General features: G+C 38.7%; 2 protein-coding genes across 3 annotated transcripts; both read left to right on the top strand.

The window, feature by feature from the left end:
- Positions 1–2,928: 2,928 nt before the first annotated feature.
- Positions 2,929–6,225, top strand: spra (sepiapterin reductase a). Its single transcript, NM_001201087.1, is given in 3 exon segments — positions 2,929–3,281; positions 4,421–4,711; positions 5,686–6,225. Coding segments are annotated over 3 exon segments (819 nt in total). The 5' UTR covers positions 2,929–2,944; the 3' UTR covers positions 5,877–6,225.
- Positions 6,226–9,545: 3,320 nt separating this feature from the next.
- smyd1a (SET and MYND domain containing 1a) lies at positions 9,546–20,388 on the top strand. 2 transcript variants are annotated; one of them, XM_017459379.3, is made up of 11 exons: positions 9,546–9,700; positions 9,782–9,963; positions 14,432–14,608; positions 16,160–16,373; positions 16,510–16,640; positions 16,904–16,942; positions 17,481–17,676; positions 17,958–18,050; positions 18,555–18,718; positions 18,818–18,986; positions 19,997–20,388. In XM_017459379.3, the coding sequence occupies exons 2-11, from the start codon at positions 9,827–9,829 to the stop codon at positions 20,120–20,122; spliced, it is 1,446 nt and encodes a 481-aa protein (XP_017314868.1). In that variant the 5' UTR covers positions 9,546–9,700; positions 9,782–9,826; the 3' UTR covers positions 20,123–20,388. The 2 variants fall into 2 exon arrangements, with proteins under 2 accessions (XP_017314868.1, XP_053533095.1); XM_053677120.1 differs by lacking the exon at positions 16,904–16,942.
- The last annotated feature ends 979 nt before the right edge of the window (positions 20,389–21,367 follow it).

Raw genomic sequence — 21,367 nt, 5'->3', positions numbered from 1 at the left:
AGGTGAGCATCAAGGCCTTGAATTTGATACAGGCGGCTACAGGAAGCCAGTGGAGGGAGATGAAGAGGGGTGTGACATGGGTTCTCTTGGGCTGGTTGAAGACGAGGCGTGTTGCTGCATGCTGAATTATCTGGAGGGGTTTGATGGAGCTAGTAGTAGTAAGAGTAATGAGTTGCAGTAGTCCAGTTTTAAGATAGCAAGAGCCTGGACTAGTATCTGTGTAGCCTGTTCGGTGAGGTAGGGTCTGATTTTCTTGATGTTGTACAGGATGAACCTACAGGACCGTGCAGTTGTTGAGATGTGGTCTGTAAAGGTCAAGCTGTCATCGAGAATCACTCCAAGGCTCCTGGCCGTCCTGATTGGCTTGAATGTGGTTGAGCCGAGATGTACAGTGAGGTTGTGGTTGAGTGAGGGACAGGCTGGGATGACGAGAAGCTCCGATTTTGCCAGGTTGAGCTTAAGGTGGTGTTCCCTCATCCAGACTGAGATGTCCGACAGGCAAGCAGAGATACGTGCAGAGACGGATGGATCGTCAGATTGGAAGGACAAATAGAGCTGGGTATCATCAGCATAGCAATGATATGAGAAGCCATGAGACTCAATCACCTGCCCCAGAGATGTACTTTAGATAGAAAAGAGCAGTGAACCCAGAACTGACCCCTGTGGAACGCCAGTTGTGAGTTGCTGAGTTTCAGAAATACCTCCCCTCCATGATACCTTGAAGGATCTGTCTGAGAGATAGGATTCCACCCAGCGCAGAGCTGTTCTGGTGATGCCCAGGCTGGAGAGAGTTGACAGGAGGATCTGATGGTTCACAGTGTCGAAAGCAGCAGAGAGGTCAAGTAGGATGAGGACAGATTTTCCATAGAGGTTGCTCTTGCTAGTCGTAAGGCTTCAATGACGGAAAGCAGAGCAGTCTCCGTGGAGTGATTGCTCTTGAAGCCAGACTGCTTGGTGTCCAGGAGGTTGTTCTGTGTGAGAAAATTGGAGAGTTGATTAAAAACGGCTCTTTCAAGAGTTTTGGAAAGAAAAGGGAGGAGGGAAACAAGTCTGTAGTTGTCAACCGTAGCAGGGTTAAGTCATGTTTTTTAAGCAGTGGGGTAACCAGGGCCTGCTTAATTGAGGTATTTATTTAAAGATGTGTGTGAGTGCAGGTAATAGTGTGGGAGAGATGGACTGAAGAAGGTGAGAAGGGATAGGGTCAAGAGGACAGGTTGTGGGACGGCTAGAGAGGAGGAGTTTAGAGACACCAGTCTCTGAGAGAGGAGAGAAGGAAGTCAGTTGGGAGTTACATGGAGGAGGAGCCGGTCTATGCGTGTCTGGGGTTGAGAACTGGTTCCTGATTGATGTAACCTTGTTGGCAAAAAGAAAGTGGCAAAGTCGTCTGCAGTGAGAGAGGTCGGGGAAGGGGAAGGAGGGGGACAGAGAAGAGAAGAAAAGGTTTTGAAGAGAGTGCGGGTGTTGGGTGAACTGCCAAGAATCTTCTCTTGGTAGTATGTGGCTTAGGGTTAGGGTTAGGGTTAGATGCTATTGGAAAAAGAGGAGAGAAGTGTTTGGTAATTAGTTAGGTCAGTTGGATTATTAGATTTACGCCATTTCTTTTCAGCTCTTAGTTTGGCCCGGTTGTTACACAGAGCTTCTGAGATCCAAGGGGTAGAGGGTGATGTGCGAGCAGGTCTGGAGGTTAGGGGGCAGATGCTGTCAAGAGAAGATGTTAGGGTGGAGCATAGCATGTCAGTTGTGGTGTTTAAGTCAAGTGAGGAGAGGTGGCTATCAGAGGGAAATAGGGTTGTGACAATGGAGGAGGAGTGTGATGGGGAAAGGGAGCGAAGATTGCGATGAAAAGAGATAGAGGGTGGAGATAAAGAAAATAAAGAAATGGTCAGAGGTGTGGAGAGAAGATTGTGTGTGGTGCAATTACGTTGTTATTGAGTTTAGGCTCCATGCTCCCCCATGACCCTGTGTAGGATAAGTGGTATGGAAAATAGATGGATGGATGGAAGTTACTGAGGTTTCACATTAATTCAATTAAAATAATAATAATAATAATCTGACTAAATAATATGATTTTAAATATCTCTGACCCCCTTGGCTATGCTTCACAGAACCCTGGACCCCACTGTGAGAACCGCTGATCTAGTAGAACCCTGTATATTCACAGTCTTAGAAGAAGAAAAAAAGTTTAAATGCAATTACCACATATAATTTTGCACTCAGGTCTCCGTTAGTGAACAGTGGACTAGTTCAACAAACAGATGTCATATAAAAACAATAATGAACTTTCTTCTACTTTCACACTATCCGTTGTTACCCAGATGAGGACGGGTTCCCTTCTGAGTCTGGTTCCTCTCGAGGTTTCTTCCTCATTTCATCTTAGGGAGTTTTTCCCTCACCACTGTCACCACTGGCTCGCTCAGTAGGGATAAATTCACACACTTAAAATCTGTATCCTGTCCTTACATGTTTCTGTAAAGCTGATTTGAGACAATGTCCATTATTAAAAGCGCTGTACAAATAAAATTGAATTGAATTGAATTACTTTTTCACTCAGTTGCTCATTTTGCTCTATTTTATAATCTTTATTTTATATAATGGTAAAAATTTTATACAGCATTGTCCAAACGTGACCTAATATATAATAGTGTTATATATGGATAAAAGTATTAATTCTAGCAAGTGAACAAGTCTCATATTCATGGAAAATCTTATCCGATTATAGCACGTGACTGAGCTCAGTAACAGGTTTAATGAACGATTAAAGTGTAAAATAATTTTCTTTTCCTTTATCCATTGTAGTAACGTTTGACGCTTGATTTGCTGCTCCAAGGGGCGTGGTGGGCAGTCGGAAGCTCATTGGTCCAAATCCCGGAAGTGCACCAGTCTCGCGTCCAATATAATCAAGTGGGATCTCGTTGAAATTTTGATTTCGTTTGAAAAGGGCGACATGGAAGCTAATAATACTTCAAATGTAGCTTCGTCAGAGACGAAAGACCTCGGCAGGGCTCTTTGCATCATAACAGGAGCGTCCAAAGGTTTCGGAAGATGTCTTGCTAAAGAAATATCAGCTCTCCTAAAACCGGGCTCGGTGCTCGTCCTGGTTGCCAGATCTGAAGATAAGCTGCGGGAACTGCAGGAGGATTTATCCTCGGGTAGAGACGGTCTGCTTATCCGCTGTGTGGTTGCAGATCTGGGGCAGAAAGATGGAGTGGAAAGCGTTATAAAAGAACTCAGAGAGACACCAAGCTCTGATATCAACAGCCTTTACCTGTTTAATAACGCAGGTGAGTGATCTGTAAACAGAAAACACATAGATTATTAGATTAATTAGACAGTGTAGTATTTCAGGCTGGTCTATGGTTCATTGAGTGCATCATTTATAGCTACTTATATCAAATATTAACATACTTTTTTTTAAGGTAGGACACTCCAGTGGAATAGGGATTAAAAACAATTAAAGTAAACAAACAAACAAATAAATAAATACAGTATCTTTTGCCATGATGCTTCGTTAAATTAAAAATGCACACATTTGCATACTTAAAATGAAATGTTTCATCTTTTGATGATGTTAAATTAATAGAATTTACTTTACATTGTGGAGACATGCTCAAGAGAGAGACTTTTGTAAGGAAATACCATACACTGCCATTTTTCAGTTTAAAATCTTCCATAACTCTAACATTTTGGAAATTCCTCTGTCATAAACTTCTATGGTGATAGAAATCTACATGCTGAAGTTCATGAATTGAACATGTGAAAGGTCATATAGAAACTGAGATTTTTTTGTTATTTTAAAAAAAAAAAAAAAAAAAAAAAGGAAAGAAAGTTTTAAAAGTTGCTATTAGGGTGAAGTCAACAAAAGTTTTTATTTAATTTATTATAGCAGACCCCCCAAATTGTCCAGTTAACCCAAAATATTTTAACGAAACACAAATTTATTTGTTTTATTTATTATTTGCATCAACATTTCCAAATCCAACTCCTACTGACACCATATGAATAAATTCGTCCTGTTTTCATTCCCTCTCTATTTGGGAGCAGCGTACTTTTCATTGGCCAAAAAATCCAGTGTCCTGTTCATCGGTTTCAGTTGTGCAAGTAATTAACATAAACATTGAGAGATTTAATTCAATTTTATTTGTATAGCGCTTTTACCAATGTACATTGTCTCAAATCGGCTTTACAGAAACATATAAACACAGGATACAGATTTTAAATGTGCGAATTTACAGGTTTCATATAGAATCCTACAAGTATCACTCTTATAGTCTTATAAGTATCATTTATAACTCAAAGTAATACTCGATTAAATGCTAGAATTAAAGTTAACCATTCAAAGAACCTAAATGTGGAAGCATTTTGCAACACCGACCGTGAGTGTGACTTTAATGTGATCTAAATAATTTCCCCCCTCTTTAAGCTTCACTGGGCGATGTTTCACGCTTCTTCCGAAGCTTCACTGACATGGACGAAGTTGACCGGTATCTGTCGATGAACGTGAGCTCAGCGCTGTGTTTGACTGCTGGGATCCTGAAGGTGTTTCCAGCTCACGTGGGTCTGCGCCGCTGTGTGGTGCATGTGAGCTCTCTGTGTGCTCTGCAGCCTTTTCCCTCCTGGGTGCTCTACTGCACGGGTAAAGCGGCACGCAACATGATGTTCCGCGTGCTGGCCAAGGAAGAGTCTGAGCTCAGGGTTCTCAACTATGCTCCAGGTAAACCTGTAAAGCACATTTTACTGTATATTGGATCTTGGAGATCCGATCAACTTGATCCATTAGTACACTGTTATTTAACTATAATTTGTGACGGTCCAGCTACACAAAATTCCTTCCTTACAATGGTACGGATAAACTAACACGACCGTATGTTGTCAACAGTTACATTTTAATGCTTAACCATTAATGATTAGTTTATTCTATAAATAATACAATGAAAATGGATTGTGTGGTGAATAAAGCCACAGACAGATCAGATATATCAGTTTTTGAACTAGAAGCAGAAAATAAACGCATTCTTCTCTTGCCACTTCACTACTCGGACTTTGTGTACTATGTGAATAAGTTACATAAATGCATGTGATTACATAAGCTATGAAAGAGGATCTGCTTTTTAAAAAAAAAACTGGATTTGATGTATTAAGGCTGGATTTTTTTCATCCTCCAGCCTAATTTTGTTGGATTTCATACAAAGAAAGTTCAATCTGCGTATAAACAGACAGAAAACCAATCAGAAATATTATATATGCAGAAAATATTCATCTGTTCATAGTGCATTATGCACAATAGAATAAATATCTTCTGGAATAAACAATACAGGGAAGCATATATATTGTTGTACCTTTTTATAGCAGCTGTAGTTTTTAAGTGTGTGAATGAAATTTGTAAAAAAAAATTTAGCAAAAATGACACGACGAGTGCTAAAAAAATAAATCAAAAGTGCTTACTGACTTTCAAAAATACAGTTTAAGAACAAACTGTTACCTCAGATAACGCAAATGAATGTCTAACGATTAGATCAAAAACAGGCAGATTTCTTTTGAAGGACTAGGCTACATATTTGATATTTTCTTTTAAATAAATAATAAACCCACAAGTTTTGCGTAATTGAATAATCCTATTCAACGGTGGGCAGTTCCTTATATCCATCAGTGCACTGATCACCTGTGTTAATCTCTTTAATTCTACAGGCCCTCTGGACACAGAAATGCATGTCCATGCTCGATCCAACACAGCGGACGACAATATTAGATCGGCTCTTACGGCAATGCACTCTGAGGGCCGCCTGCTGACCTGCGAAGAGTCCGTGGGGAAGCTGATCAAGGTCCTGTTAAAGGACGACTATGAATCTGGAGCTCATCTAGACTTTTATGATTTGTAATAAATTCAGGACACTGATCAGCCATAGCATTAAAGCCACCTGCCTAACATTGTACAGCCAAAACAGCTCTTCGAAGAATGGACTCAATGGACCCAAGACCTGTGAAGGTGTTTAAATAGGTGGCACGTGTCAGAGTAACACCCAAGGTATCTCAGTAGAACATTGCCCAGAACATCACACCGCCTCCGCCAGCTTGCCTTCTTTGGGCACTCTGACCAGTCTACGGCTACGCAGCCCCATACGCAGCAAGTTGCGATGCACTGTGTTCTGACACCTTTCTATCATATAAGTTTCCATCCACTTTTTGTGCATTTCTTTCTTTGGCATTGTGAATGTGCATTAAAAAAACAAAAAAACATTTGCGATATTTGCTGTCTCCCGCCAGTTTCCATCCAGTTGGCCTTTTCCAGATAAAATGGTGTGTGTGTGATTGACGTAATCCTTAAAAAAAAAAAAAAAGCCAAATTGTCGCATAAGTTTTGATGTATCGCAAAAGAAATCTGCCCTTGAGCCGTTTCCATACATGACTTTGTGTTCATCACAAGTTGTGCACCTTTTGCATCTCGCGTGTCCTCAGATCTTTGTAAAATGGAGAGAGTGTTGAGACAATTTGTTGAAATTGATCATCTTACTTTCATTTGAATTTCACAAATAATTGCAGTTGTACGAAATAATCAGAGGACGAGGTCAGAAAGGAGCAGCCTTTGGCCGCTCATAAAATGGACTCATAAAACAACCCTGTTACATTATTGCGTGACTAATAACTAAACCAGGGGAGTCTGATCTTATCCAGAAAGGGCCGGTGTGGGAGCAGATTATCATTCCAACCAAGCAGACGTACTTGTGCCACAAAAAACTCTTGGAGGGAAATGAGACAGCATTAACATTTTCAGCAGTTTGTGGAACAGAAGCACTTCTGTTAGATCAGACCGGACATCCACAGGACCTGCCATTTTGGAGATGCTCTGACCCAGTCGTCCAGCCATTACAATTTGGCCCTTATCAAAGTCGCTCGGATCCTTACGCTTGCCCATTTTTCTTGCTTCCAACACATCAACTTCAAGAACTGACTGTTCACTTGCTGCCTAATATATCCCACCCCATATAGGTGTCATTGTAACGAGATAATCAACCTTATTCACTTCACATGTCAGTGGTTTTAATGATCTGGCTAATCGGTGTACATAATATAATACCCACTCTTACAGTAGGAAATATGTTGGTCAAATTGGTTTGCTAGCAAAGTAAAAAGCTACTGCTGTGTGGAGGAGGTGCCAATTATTATACAAATCTATTTTTTGGTGTTGATCAGAACAAATGACTAAGTAGATTTCTTTCTTTCTTTCTTTCTTTCTTTCTTTCTTTCTTTATTTTTTTAAAAATACAGTTCCACCTGAAATCAACCAAAATTGTGGTATCAGTGCATCTCTAACCTAGATTAAACCAAATCACAGTGGCATTCCTAATTCTGTTGACATAATTCATGGAATCTGTAGCTTCTGTAATCTGTAGTTGCATTATTGTGATTTTGTAACTTGCAATGTCCTTAATAAAGGTGTAGTGTAATAAAGGTGCCATTGTAGGTTAGTTCTTTCCAATGTTTCTTTTAATTCAGTATTTATTTTTATTTTTTTTACCGTATGAGTTAAGTACTTCACAGACCAAATTTCTCACATTCTGGGCATAAAGGAAGCTGGAAGCTGGGGGGGAAAAAAAGATACATGACAACTTGTGAAAGATTTACTTTCCAAATGTACATTTTGGTACATTTTCCAAAAGAAAATATTTAAAGAAAATGGAGAAGCTGCTGAAGGAACGCCTGTTTATTGATAATATACGTGAAAACAGGAGCTAACCTGTCTCATGAGCACTGTGTTACATTTAATTCTGCATCCTAAACACTTTTTCGAGCAATTTCCATCCAGGAAATCTGTTTAATCATTAATTAATATAAATTATATTATGAATTAGGCTATGTATATGTATTTTCCACTCGGTATTACAGCAGATATCTGGTCTGGAGATTTGAGGATTGCCTGAACCAGACAGTGGGCCTGCTCTTGACTGTCACAACTGAACAAGTCAGGCAAGAGAAGCTGAGGCCTGATTTTTTAAAAAAACAAACAAAAAAATGATAAAAATACAAAATGTGTTTCCTGGCACACATGCTCCAGAAACTAATCTGGACAGTTGGGTGATTTCCAGTGTTAATATACTTATAGTATGAAGTTTAAATAGGTTTCTTTTTCTGAATGGTGCATCCTTAAATTCCGTGTAAGTAGTTGTTCATCGACTGGATAAATTATTATTTCTATGGATGTGACAAAAGGAAACAATTAGCACTCATGAAGGCCACTGTATTTTTTAGGGTCAAGTCCAAAAAGTGTATCATTTAACCTCAAGGCAAAGGAGGAATAATTATCCTGGCTACAAATGTTCCAAACTGTCACGCTGATTTTTTTTTTGTCTCATCTGATCCTTTGCAGCCTACAACCTCTGGAAAGCATCTCATCAAACACAACACACAACACATCCCACACTCTCATTATAAACATTTTGTTTCGTGAAGATTATGGAAACATCCATGTCTGTTTGGAGAGATGACACTTTTTCTAAACATTCATCAGCGCCCGGTAGCTCTGAATAAATCACCTGCATTAGAATAAACTCTACTGTGGTCCATGCAACACTGCAGTACTGTAATAGTCTTACGGTATGTGTAGGGACAGTCAGGAAGGTGCAGTGTCTAGACTAAACACTATATTGTGTCGATGTTTTAAAAAAAAATTAATCAGTACGATTATTTCCAGGTGCCTGTTATTCGTTATTTTCACATTAATTTGGTCTATAGATTTCAGGGCGAGAAATCTTTATAGTAATGATGGTGAATTTAATGTGAATTCGTGAGGGGTCTTGGGTGAGGTAAGATTTATTTCTGAGTTATGCACACTCAGGTAGTGTTTATGCAAATGTGAGCAAAGTTCAGGAGTTCAGGAAAAAAAAGTGCAGTGGCATGGCTGTTGGTTCCAGTTGGGCTGGTTTGGGTAGTTCGGAAACTGCTGATCTCAGATTTTCACACACAGCAGTCTCCAGAGATTACACAGAGATTACTAGAGATTACAAATCCCTGGCCAGACTCATAGGCATCCACAACCTTTTTTTTTCTTTCCTGAAGGCCATACAGAACTCTTTAGATCTTGTTATGATGACACCACACACCTCAATAACAAAGGGAACAGCAGACACTTTTATGTGTCATGTAATGGAGTGTATCGACTTTATTAATAGGCACTGTTTCAAAGAGGATCAAAGGTTTGCTTGTCCAAATATGTCAAAAAAGCCAACAATTTCCATGGGGTGTACTTATTTTTTCACATGACTGTACATATAGTGGGTCCCTTTCACTCCAAATGATAATAAAAACTTTTTTTTTTAAACCCATAAAATCAATTAGTACACTAGCAGACAATTTTTAAAAAAAAAGCAATCGCCGTCATTAACATCTACATATTACACTGTGTTCAAATAAATAATTAAACAGCAATAAAAGGTGGGGGTTGTTGAGTTGCAGGGTGTTATGAGGGTCTCACAGCAGTCAGACCATCCCATACATCTCCCCTGTGACAGGCAGACGCAGCTGCTGGATAAAAATACTCTCAGAGCCTCACTTCTCCCAAACAAGGGGAGGACATATACTCCCACACACACTCACACAACCTTTGCAGTGCATCCACCTTCTACCACACACACGCCAGGACTATACCTCCAGCACCCCCTTCATGGTGTACGTGGTCCAGCTCTGAGAGAGAGAGAGAGAGAGAGAGGTGAGTCTATTTTTGGGGAGGTTCTGAGTAGTAGATGGCTAGGTAAGTTACAGAGAAAGTCAGTGTGCACTGTGTGTGCAGTTCCTCTCTCAGCAGAAGCAGCAGCCGCCTTTCCCTTTTCGCCAGATGACCCCACAGAAAATGGACGCTGTGGAGGTTTTTGCTGCTGGAGAGAAAGGCCGCGGCCTCCGGACCACCAAGGAGATGAAGACTGGTGAGGTGGTGTTTGTGGAGGCCAGCTTTGCTGCTGTGGTCTTTGACAGGTAGGATCAGTGTTCGGGTTGTGTGTTACTAACATTGGGAATTGGCCATACAAATTGACCTTTGAACAGAAAACATCTAGTAAAATTATTAATATCACAAGTTATACAAGTCATTTTTAGTTAGATACTTACAATTACTCCAATGTAGAAGGTATTATAAACACATTAATAAACATAGAAGCTATCTGTTTACATGGTCTCATGTTTCTCATATTTCATATAAAGGCAAACAAAATCCAATCAAACCTTTCACATCATAAAGTATAAACTCTAGCCCCACTATTAAAAGAAAGGCTGCATATAATTATTATCTTTTTTAAACAGATTAAAAAAAGAAAAAAGTAACTTGACACTTTTTGCACCCTAGAACTTAATTTGTTTCTTAGAAAATCTAAAAGGAAAATGTATCTAATATTTTCATTATGAATATGTAATTATCATATTATTTGACCTATACTTACAAAATTTCTTCTAATATTTAGGAAGCATATTTTTATCTTAATGCATTGCAATTATAGGCAATTTTGATTCTTTTAAAAATGCTTTAAGAAAACAAGATTTTCTGCCAGTAGTTAAATACTTTTATGATCACTATATAATAATAATTTTTTTTAAAAACCAAAAAAAAACCATTAGATGTATTTGCCTCTGTTCATGGCATTTTCCCTTCTCAAGATTTTACTATTTGTTGTGCATGATAATAATTTTACCTAAGGTTGATTTTTTTTAAAAAATAAATAAATGAATAAACAGCCTTTCTTTAACAGGAGGGAACCTGTTCATAGTACCTGATACATTCAATTTTTTATCTTTATACCCAGTGGCTTTAAAGGAGCTTTGTAATAGCACTTAGTACTTCATGCATCTTAGCTACCTTAGACCTTTATGCTAACATCATAACTTCTGTTAGTACACATAGTGTTGGAGAGTTTCATCGTGATCCATTTGTTTTAATGTAATTGACAAGGCTATGAAAATGAAAGAGGAGAAGACAGAATGGTAATGGGCTAATTAGCAATGAAAAGTTAATAAGCTAATGATATGACAGATACTGTGCTACTAATAAAAACTCATTTGGAGCAGTGAAGCAACATAGAAGGCTTCTGCTGTGGTGAGCTCTACACTGCTTTAACACTTCTGCAATGCATCCTGAATATTTAGCTGCAAAGACATCATCCATGGATAATGTTTCATTTCAGTCAGGACAAATTGAGCATCAGAGTTAAGACTCAAAGTGCTCCGTCAGTAAGTTACTTTTTGAAATGAACTTAGTGGCTAGCACTGTTGCCTTGCACCTCCGGGGTTGGGGGTCTGAATCCCGCCTCTCGTTTGCTTTTTCTCCCTGTGCTTCATGGGTGTCCTCCGGGTACTCTGGTTTCTTTCCCCAGTCCAAAGACATGCATTGTAGGCTGATTGGCGTTTCCAAATTGTCTGTAGCGTGTGATTGTGCCCTGCGATGGGTTGGCACCCCATCCAGGGTGTCCCTCTCCTTGTGCCCTGAGTTCCCTAGGATAGACCCCAGGCTCCCCCACGACCCTGTAGGATAAACGTTACAGAAAATGGATGCAGAGATGGATATTGTGCTTCTGTGCAGGTTACAGTAAAAAAAAAAAAAAAAGGATATCTTCCTCCTCTGTATTTTAGCAGGTAGTTGAGCAAAATTGGTGGTTTTGAATGAATTTAAGTGTGTGTCTCCAGTTGTAGGAAACAACAACAAAAGAATATCAGGACAGAGTAAACTGCCATCACTGGTAATGCCCTTGCTGTACGCTAAAGTTCTGCTGGGATTTTCTAGCTGCAGTGAAACTCTATGAGAAAGGGAGTAACATGAGTCACATGATTCAGATGTGACTTCAGGACTATTTCTAGACAGAAGCTCGTTCAGATATTCATTGTTGCACGACTCCTATAATTTATGTTTCTGATTTATGATTATATTTTTTATGAGTTATGCGCTCTTATATTAACGCCACATATTCATTTTTAATAACTCTATTTATACAGTACTGTGCAAAAGTCTTGCACGTGCAAAGAAATGCTGTAGATCGAGGTGGCCTTCAAAAATAATGAAATTAAAAGTTTCTACATATAAAAAAAAATTCTACAAAGAGCAGCAAACAGTAATAAATGAAATAAAGGCAATAGTTAGTGTGACGACCCTTTGCTTTAGAAATCAAGTCTCAGGTAGAATTTGTGCAGTTTTATAAGGAAATGAGCTGTAAGTTTTACTGAGCATCTTGCAGAACCAGATACAGTTCTTCTGGCTGTTGCACTCACTTCTTACTTTCGCAGCTAAATCCGGCAGCCATCATTATGTTTTTTGTCTGAAAAGTGTCTCTTACCATTTGATATGCTTGTTTCTTTACTGACATACCAACATTTCTCTGTAACATTTAATGTTGTGCTGGAAAACTAATGTTTGGAAATCTAAAATGTGTTTGTACTGACTCGATAATGTACAGGTCATAAAATGAAAATCTATAACAAAGTTTGTACTGAAAAAATATAGGGTGCCTAAAACTTTTGCACAGTTCTGTGTGTACATAGCATAGGTTCAAATCAAATGAGGCTTCACTCTCGTGTGACTGGATCACCGTTTCACCTCCATAAAAAGTAAAAAGAGTTTGCACAGTCAGGTTATGCATGTCAGAGCAAGCACACAGAGTTTTCCACTTAAAGACTTTGTAAACAGAAACACTGCTTTCCATAATAGTTAGACTGAATGATAGCAGGACACTGTGTAGTGACTTTTACAGAGAAGGATGGATCAAGAAAAAGTGACTTCCACAGCAGACTTTTTAAAGTTGGCATCATCATTTTTCAAGGTACATATTTATTATAGATGCTATTTTTAAAATTGTAATTAAAATTTATGAATGCATGAGAATAGCTTTCTTTTTGTTATAGAAAGCATCATGACAATGACATACAGCCCAGGATGATCAAAGGTTAAAAACAGAATATCCCTAGTGGGATTGAATTTGATATTACGCCCTCTGAGATAAGACCAGAGTTCAATATTTTCCTTATAAAGGGCCCGAGCCATCTGGGAATGTCTTCCGATCTGGTTCACAGGATATTTGCCTTTATTTGTATTGGAGAGGGTGAGTTCTAATGCTCTTGTCTGTTACCATGGGTTTGATTGCCATAATAACATTGGAAAGCCGTGAGGACAAGCAGTTTATTTAAAGTCTGACAGGTATATACAGACGAATTCTAAGTAAATAAAAGACAAACAGACTCTGGAAGGTCACCCTGGGATAAATATATCTTTTAATATGAGGGTAATCTTTGCATGTGCAACAAAAAACACAAAGGTTTCTGAAATTCCCATCTGTATTTCTTCTAAATTCTACTTATGTTTATTATGTACAGTACAGGTCTAATTCTTAATATATATATTTTGTTCAGGAAAGCATGAGAATACATTGCTTTTTGTTATATAGAGCATCATGACAATGGCATACAGCTCCAGGATGATCTTAGTCATAAAAGTGGGTTTTTATTTGATATTGCGGCCCCTGAGATAAGACCAGAGTTCAACACTGCCCTTATAAAGGGTCCAACTAGCATGATGATACAAATGAGCTTGCATGTTAATAACTAGCTATAACAACCAATTGTTAGCAAGCTTTCTTATTTCCTTACATTTCCTTATTTCTTCAGATTTATTTAGGTATTGTGCTTACATGTACATGTACAAAAAGCCGATCATATGTGGAATGTATACTTTGAGGTATCATTCTCTTATCAGTTGTTGTTGTCACATGTTTGAGTTTAGATTTGTTTGAAACTATAAATAAATACTCAAAGCTGTCTGATGTAACAACAAAAAATGTCACCCTGTGATTTTCCCAAAAAAACACTATATGGCCAAAAGTATGTGGACACCTGACCATCATACCCATATGTGGTTCTTCTCCAAACTGCTGTCACAAAGCTGAAAGCGTACAATTGTCTGTATGCAGTAGGTGTAAGATTTTCCTTCTCTTGAAATATGGCACCTAAACATATTCTAGCATGACAATGCCCCTTTGCACAAAATGAGGTCCATGAAGACACGGTTTGCCAAGGACGTAGTGGAGGAGCTCAAGTGTCCTGCACAGAGCCCTGACCTCAACCCCACTGAACACCTTTGGGGAGATCTGGAACCCCAGGCCTCCTCACCTGACATCAGTGCCTGACCTCACTAATGCTCTTGTGACTGAATGAGCACAAATCCCCACAGCCACGCTCCAAAATCTAGTGGAAAGCCTTCCAAGAAGAGTGGAGGTTGTTATTAACAACAAAGTCGGTTTGAAAAGCATATATGGGTTAACATAGGTGTAAACATACTTGTGTCCATATAGTGTATAAGATTAGAGAATAATCAATCGGTTTTAAAATGTCAAAAGTGAATAAAAACTCTAGTAAAGTACTAATGTACTGAAGGTAATGTACTTAATTATTCTCCCTCTTTGGTCTGCAGTATGTCCATGCACGTGTGTCACAGCTGCTTCCGCAGACAGGTTAATCCACACCGCTGTGCTCAGTGCAAGTTTGCCCACTACTGTGACCGCACGTGCCAGCGAGCCGCCTGGGAGGAGCACAAGCACGAGTGTGCTGCCATCAGACAGCATGGCAAGGCACCTAGTGAGAATGTGCGGTGAGTAGAGGTTCTACACTGAAATACATGAGAGACCAAAATGGCATTGATCCATCCATCATATCAGATTTGTAAGAATTTGCATATGTGAAATTTACCAAGAGTTATTGGTAGGAGTAGGTTTAGAGAGAAAGACTGGTGAATGTGTCTTTGAGCCCACATATGAAGTTTGTATGGACAGTTCTGAATAGTTTTTTTTTTTATAATTTTGCTCAAAGAGGACTGCAATGTTCTGTCAAGATAGCTCTTGTTAGCCATGTTGCTAACATCAACAGTGATTATAAATACTTATGTATGTGACTTTAAAAAATCACCTCAGAAATCCTGTCATGTTAGCTCATGTTAGCTATCTGGCTAATTTGGGCAGTAAATAAACATTTATAAATATGACTTTCCTTCAGAAATCCTGTCAGGTTAGCTTATGTTAACTTTCAAGCATTAGTAGTAAACACTATTAACATTTATGAACATGACTTAAAAAACCCCTCAGAAATCCTTTCAGGTTAGTTTATGTTAGCAGACTTTGTAGCATTAGCAATAAACATTATGAACATTTATGAATATGACTTCCCTTAAGAAATCCTGTCAGAACATGTATGCGTCTGACTTGAAAATATCAGACATCATGCCAAGTTATGCCATCGTGTTAGCTAATGTTCCAGCATCAGCAGGAAAGATTATGAGTATTTAATAAATGCAGCTTTCCTTCAGAAATCATTTGAGGTTTTCTTATGTGAGGAATTTTTTTAGCATTAACAGTAAATATTATGAGCATGTATATGACTTTCTTTCAGAAATTCTGTCACTTTATGTTAGCTATTTGGCTACAGTTGGCTGTAAAGATTATAAATATGACATATGAAATAAAAATCCACACAGAAATCCAGTCACGTTGTCTTATGTTAGGTAACAGTAGCAGTAAAGATGATAAACATTTATGGATTACCTTCCTTCAGAAATCCTGTTACTTTAGTTCATGTTAGCTAACTTTCTAGCCTTAGCAGTGAAGATTATTAATGTTTAGAAAAATGACTTTATCACAGAAATCCTCTGAGGTTAGTTTATTTGATCTAACTTTCTACCATTAGCAGCAAAGATTATGAACATTTATGGATGATTTTCCCTTGGTAGTCCTGTCCGACTAGCTTATGTTAGCTAACTTTCCAGCATTAGCGTCAAAGACTGAGAATAATTATGAATAATTTTCCCTCAGAAATCCTGTCAGCTATCTGGTTAATGTTGGCAGTAATCCTTATGAGATGCGTTCATGCATATGACTTAAAAGTCCACTCAGAAATCCTGCCAGGATTTATCATTGATTATATTTGCCAACTTCCTAACATAAACATTAAAGAATACGAACATTTATGACTATGAATTTCTCTCAGAAATTAGCTTTGTTTATGTTAGCTATTATGCTATGTTAAAACTATGTTACACGACACATCATATTACTGAAAATATAACTTGGTATGGGCGTGTATTGTCATTCTGGAAAATTCGAACATGTTCCTGTATGTTTTAAGGGTCAGTGTCAGGTTTTCCTTTCAGTCTGGCGGCGCGAGCTCTATGGCGCATGCAGAAACATAAAGGAAAAGCCTTCGACACACAGCTCACAACTCTAGACCTCTTGGAGGACCACATCTCTGCAATGTCCCCAGAGGACCTTAAACAGCTCAAAGTGGATGTTGACAACTTCCAGAACTACTGGCAAGGCAACAGCAGGCAGTACAGCACAGACTACGTCTCACATATCTTTGGTGTGGTAGGCGCGCCTTCCCTGTCCACCTGCAAACTCTATAATAAAAAAAACAACATAATCCATTGTATATAAAACATAAAGCTGGTGGAAGGCTGTACCTACATATTTGTAGTGCTTCATCTCTGTATTTCCTTTTCAGATCAACTGCAATGCCTTCACTCTGAGTGACCAGCGTGGGCTCCAGGCAGTCGGGGTGGGCCTTTTTCCTAACCTCTGTCTGGTCAACCATGACTGCTGGCCCAACTGTACAGTCATCCTGAATCATGGCAGGTAAGAAGTCCCGACAAGGCTTCTGTAGTATATTTATTTAACATACTTTTACAAGTCAGTTAGTTTGAATGAAATAAATAAATAGTTGTTTCGATCTATTGTTGTGCAGCCATGTTCTTTATTACAGAATACATCCCTGATGGTGATTGAATAAAAATTGAAATTTGCATTGCTTACTTGAGAAATCTAGCTGAGCAAGTGAAATGATTCAATCGTGTTGCTCTGTAGTCGTCTGTGATCTGGCCTATTGCCTTCTTTTCCAGTCAGACAGCTCTGGACTCAGCTTTACACTCTCAGAGGAGGTAGGCGAGTGGAGTGTAACTGAATTCTAACCTTTGAATTGATTAACTTACCGCATCCTTTCTGTATCAGCTCTGTAAATCACAGGTTCATTCAATTCCTTCCTCCGTGTGACAGTTTAAAGTGATATATGTGACTTTTATGACATTGACTCTTTGCGGTGATGTTAATGTTACTAAACTGAGGGGCAAGTGAAAAGTAAAATGATTGTTTATATTCATTAAAGCATATCAGGGCTTTCAATTTATCCTGATGTGGTTTTATTTGCTTTTGGGATTTGCATTAGATTCATTACAATAGACTGTTTTGAATAGACTTAATAGAAGCATGGATCATTATTTTAGGTCTGGTTAACCATATTTTTATGCATCTTGCTTGTGTTCAAGGTGTTCTTTTCTACAACATATAACCTCAGATCCCCACGAAAGCATGCATTTACAAGAGTGTATCAACCGACAATAATGTTCTCTTGTGTAATGGTTCATCAAAACTTTCTTTCCTCTTTCTTCTCTCGATGTTGCTGTTCTGTCCTGATGGTAGAATTGAGCTACGCGCCTTAGAAACGATCCCAGAAGGTGCTGAGTTGACGGTCAGCTATGTGGACTTCTTAAACGTATCCAAGGATCGTCAGAAGCTGCTCAAGAAGCAGTATTACTTTGACTGCAAGTGTGAGCACTGCAGCAATGGCATCAAGGACGACCTCATGATGGCGGTGAAAGAAACCGATGGCAAAAAGGTGGGGTCATTACTAACATATTGTCTATACTGACATATTAGTAACAAAAAATCAGTTTAGGAACTCTATAATGACTTATATTGACTTCTTGAATCTGATTGGTCAGAAGGTGGTTCTGTCTGGTGGTCAAATGATAGGTTTAAATTCAAGCTCTCTTTCTAATCCGTTAATACGTAAGAACAAGACCATGTCAAACCATTACACCATGTTAAGGCTTTAAATAAGTCTTGTGATGATGTCTGGGATGTGATTTTATCTCAGTTTCTCTACTGAATCCTCAGCCTTCGGCCGACCTGGTGAAGGAGGTCACAGACTTTAGTGTGGAGGCCTTGGCCAAAATTGAACAAGCTCGCATAGAGGGAAACTTTCATGAGGTAAGCTATATCAAAAATGTTTTACTGCTATTTATAACGTGCATAATAAGCAGGCGCTCGTTTCTACAGTGGTGCGTGGAAATAGATCAAATAAATAATACAGCACAAATGATAAATAGACATTGCACACTATAATGAAGATAGATTGTAAGATTGTGTTTTTTATCGTTTATTTATCAAAAATTGTTCCATGACAACAGAAAAAAATTCATTTAGATTTTCATTCATCTTTCATTTGTATAGTTGGTTAAATATGTGGGGTGATGTATAACTCTCTCTCCCCTGTCAATCACAGCAACACTAGCTAATTATGAGCGTCTGTAGCCATGTTATCATCCACGTATTTTTATGCGAAATTTGGAATATCGTATAAAAAGAAAACGCTGGATGGAAACGCCAGATGCGAATAAAATCTACAAAATGCGCATATAAACTTATGTGCTCAACTAAAGTGATATGTGATATACTTATGCTTTTTTTGGTATCTATGTATGTCTGGTGTAGGTAGTTAAAATCTGCCGTGAGTGCTTGGGGAAGCAGGAGCCTGTGCTGGCTGAGACACACCTCTACCAGCTGCAAGTGTTCAGGGTGATCAGTGAGGTGCTGTCATATCAGCAGTCCTTCCAGGAGGCTGCAGAATACGCACGCAGGATGGTGGAAGGCTACAGGTAAGTATCCATGTTTGATGTGGAGTTCTTACAATGGACCAAATCACACATTAAAAAAAAAACATTAATGTCTTTTACGTGTTTCCTGCCATCCATCAGGAAGCTGTATCACCCAAACAATGCTCAGCTTGGCATGGCCACCATGAGGGCAGGTGTGACACACTGGCACGCAGGGCTGATCGAAGCTGCTCATGGCCTAATCTGTAAAGCCTATGCAATCCTCATAATTACACATGGACCCCATCATCCAATCACAAAGGACTTAGAGGTAATACAGTAATTGGCTCATTATGGTGGTTTCGTTATAAATATAGTTTTAACATTGCAGCTTTATATGCTTCTATCATGATTAAGTGCAATTTATTGTTCTGACAATTGGGAAGTGTTCAGAATGGGCAAATGGCATAACTGTAATTATAGTTATATTATGTACTGTATATACTGTACGTATTAGCGACAGAATGGTAGATACAAAACCCCAAATGGTATCTACATTTGCCTTTTCAGAAAGAGTGGGATTATTTCACGTAATACTCTGACAGTAATTTCTGCAATTTTTATGTTGCAGGGTGTAAAATTTTTATCAAAAATATGTACAAGTACAGCTTGTCCTGGTTATATAGTGAAGATTTCAGATGAGTGCAAAAACTGAAGCCCACATCTTTTTGAGAAGATGAAATAAAAATGTATAATTATTTTACAATTTATTTACAAAGAAATACAAATGTAAAATGTTAAACATAAAATGTGGGTGAAACAAGACAGCAATGCAAAACATACAGCAAGACTAACAGAAAGATATTCAGAAAAAAGGGGGGGAGGGGCGGGGGGTTTACATATAGTATAGGTGACCTATAAGGACAAAGGGTGGTCATTTTATTAGAGAATATTGACTGAATATCACATTCAGAAATGCAAAATTTAATCCATATAATTTTGCTTGTTTTATTCTACATATCTTATTCTGTGTCTTGTTGCTATACATTACATTTCTTTGTCTTCTTCATTCAGTCCTAAGGGTGTACAAACTTTTGCACACCCTTAGGTACACTCAGCAGTACCTTCTCTCTAAAAATGTTGTCTTGCATTTCAGGAGACTCAGTGTTCAATGTGAAATTAGCGTCAATACCAAGAGGCTACAGAGTTAATTTAAAAGTTATTTTAGATTTCTTTACCAAGTGTTTCATGTATGAGAGCAGGATATTGAATTCGGCAACCCAGAAGGCAATGCTTGACTGTGAAGAGAATGTTTGACGTGTAAAGTATGTTTTCCCCCAGGCTATGCGCACACAGACGGAGATGGAGCTACGCGTGTTTAAGGAGAACGAATACGTCTACCACAGCATGCGTGAGGCGGTTCTCAGCAACAAGCACATGTCCACTAGACTGGTCAAGAGCAAATAGATCAGTAAAAACATGTCACTAATTTTATCACACCTAAGAAAAGCATTATCTGAAGTGTTGGATGTTTCCAAACTAGAGCTGGAAAACCCCTTAAAACTATTGATTACTAATGACTCTGTGAAATTAATATAGTAGTGTTGAGGTTAAAACAGAAGGAAAACGTTCACTGGTTGGTAAATTTCCCTGTATGTCTCTTTGATTTGGAAAATGTTTGTGCAAATAAACCTTGCAAGACATGGAAATTGCCCAATAAATTTTGAATAAGGTGTTTCTAGTTCTTTACACTTTTTGAATATTGTCTGCACTTATATAGCGCTTTTATCCAAAGCGCTTTACACTGTGTCTCATTCACTCCTTCACACACACCAATGGTAGCAGAGCTGCCATGCAAGGCGCTAACTTGCCATTGGGAGAAACTTGGGGTTCAGTGTCTTGCCCAAGGACATTTCAGTATATGGAGTCACGTGGGCTGGGAATCGAACCACCAACCCTACAATTAATAGAAACCCGCTCTACCACCTGAGCCATTACAAGAAACCAAATAAAACATTCTATTTCTGCTAATTTCAAGCTTAAAATGTATTTATATTCCATTGGCCGATAATTTTGCTAAATTTAAGCATTTATTTCTAGAAAGCAGCAAAATTATCTGCGAATAGCATAAGATGTTTGCAATGCTTGAAATCAGTACAAATAAAACAAAATAAAGAGTCTATTAGTTGAATAATCTTACACCGATCAGCCGTAACAATAAAACCACTGACAGGTGAAGTGAAAAACATTTATTATCTTGTTACAATGGCACCTGTCAAGGGGTGGGACATATTAGGCAGCAAGTGAACAATCAGTTGTCGAAGTTGATGTGTTGGAAGCAGGAAAAATGGGCTGAACAACTTTAACAAACCATACTGTGATGGCTAGACGAGTGGGTCAGAGCATCTCCAAAAAGACAGGTCTTGTGGGGTGTTCCCGGTATGCAGTTCTTAGTATCTACCAAAAGTGGTCCAAGGAAGGACAACCAGTGAACCAATAACAGGGTCATGGGCACCCAAGGCGCATTGATGCATGTGGGGAGCAAAGGCTAGCCTATCTGGTCCGATCCCACAGACTTAAAGGATCTGCTGCTAACGTCTTGGCGCCAGATACCACAGCATACCTTCAGAGGTCTTATGAAGTCCATGCCTTGATGGGTCAGAGCTATTTTGGTGTCACAAGGGGGACCTACACAAGATTAGGCAGGTGGTT

This window comes from Ictalurus punctatus, chromosome 28 (assembly GCF_001660625.3).
Source record: "Ictalurus punctatus breed USDA103 chromosome 28, Coco_2.0, whole genome shotgun sequence".
Classification (NCBI taxonomy): domain Eukaryota; kingdom Metazoa; phylum Chordata; class Actinopteri; order Siluriformes; family Ictaluridae; genus Ictalurus; species Ictalurus punctatus.
This window is presented reverse-complemented; position numbering and strand designations above follow the sequence as displayed.

Excerpts from the sequence above, each read along its gene's own strand:
- smyd1a (XM_017459379.3), top strand. The coding sequence starts at position 9,827 with ATGACCCCACAGAAAATGGACGCTGTGGAGGTTTTTGCTGCTGGAGAG. Across the intron at positions 14,609-16,159 it reads GCACCTAGTGAGAATGTGCG|TCTGGCGGCGCGAGCTCTAT; the intron begins GTGAGTAGAGGT and ends TTTTCCTTTCAG. Across the intron at positions 17,677-17,957 it reads AAGAAACCGATGGCAAAAAG|CCTTCGGCCGACCTGGTGAA; the intron begins GTGGGGTCATTA and ends CTGAATCCTCAG.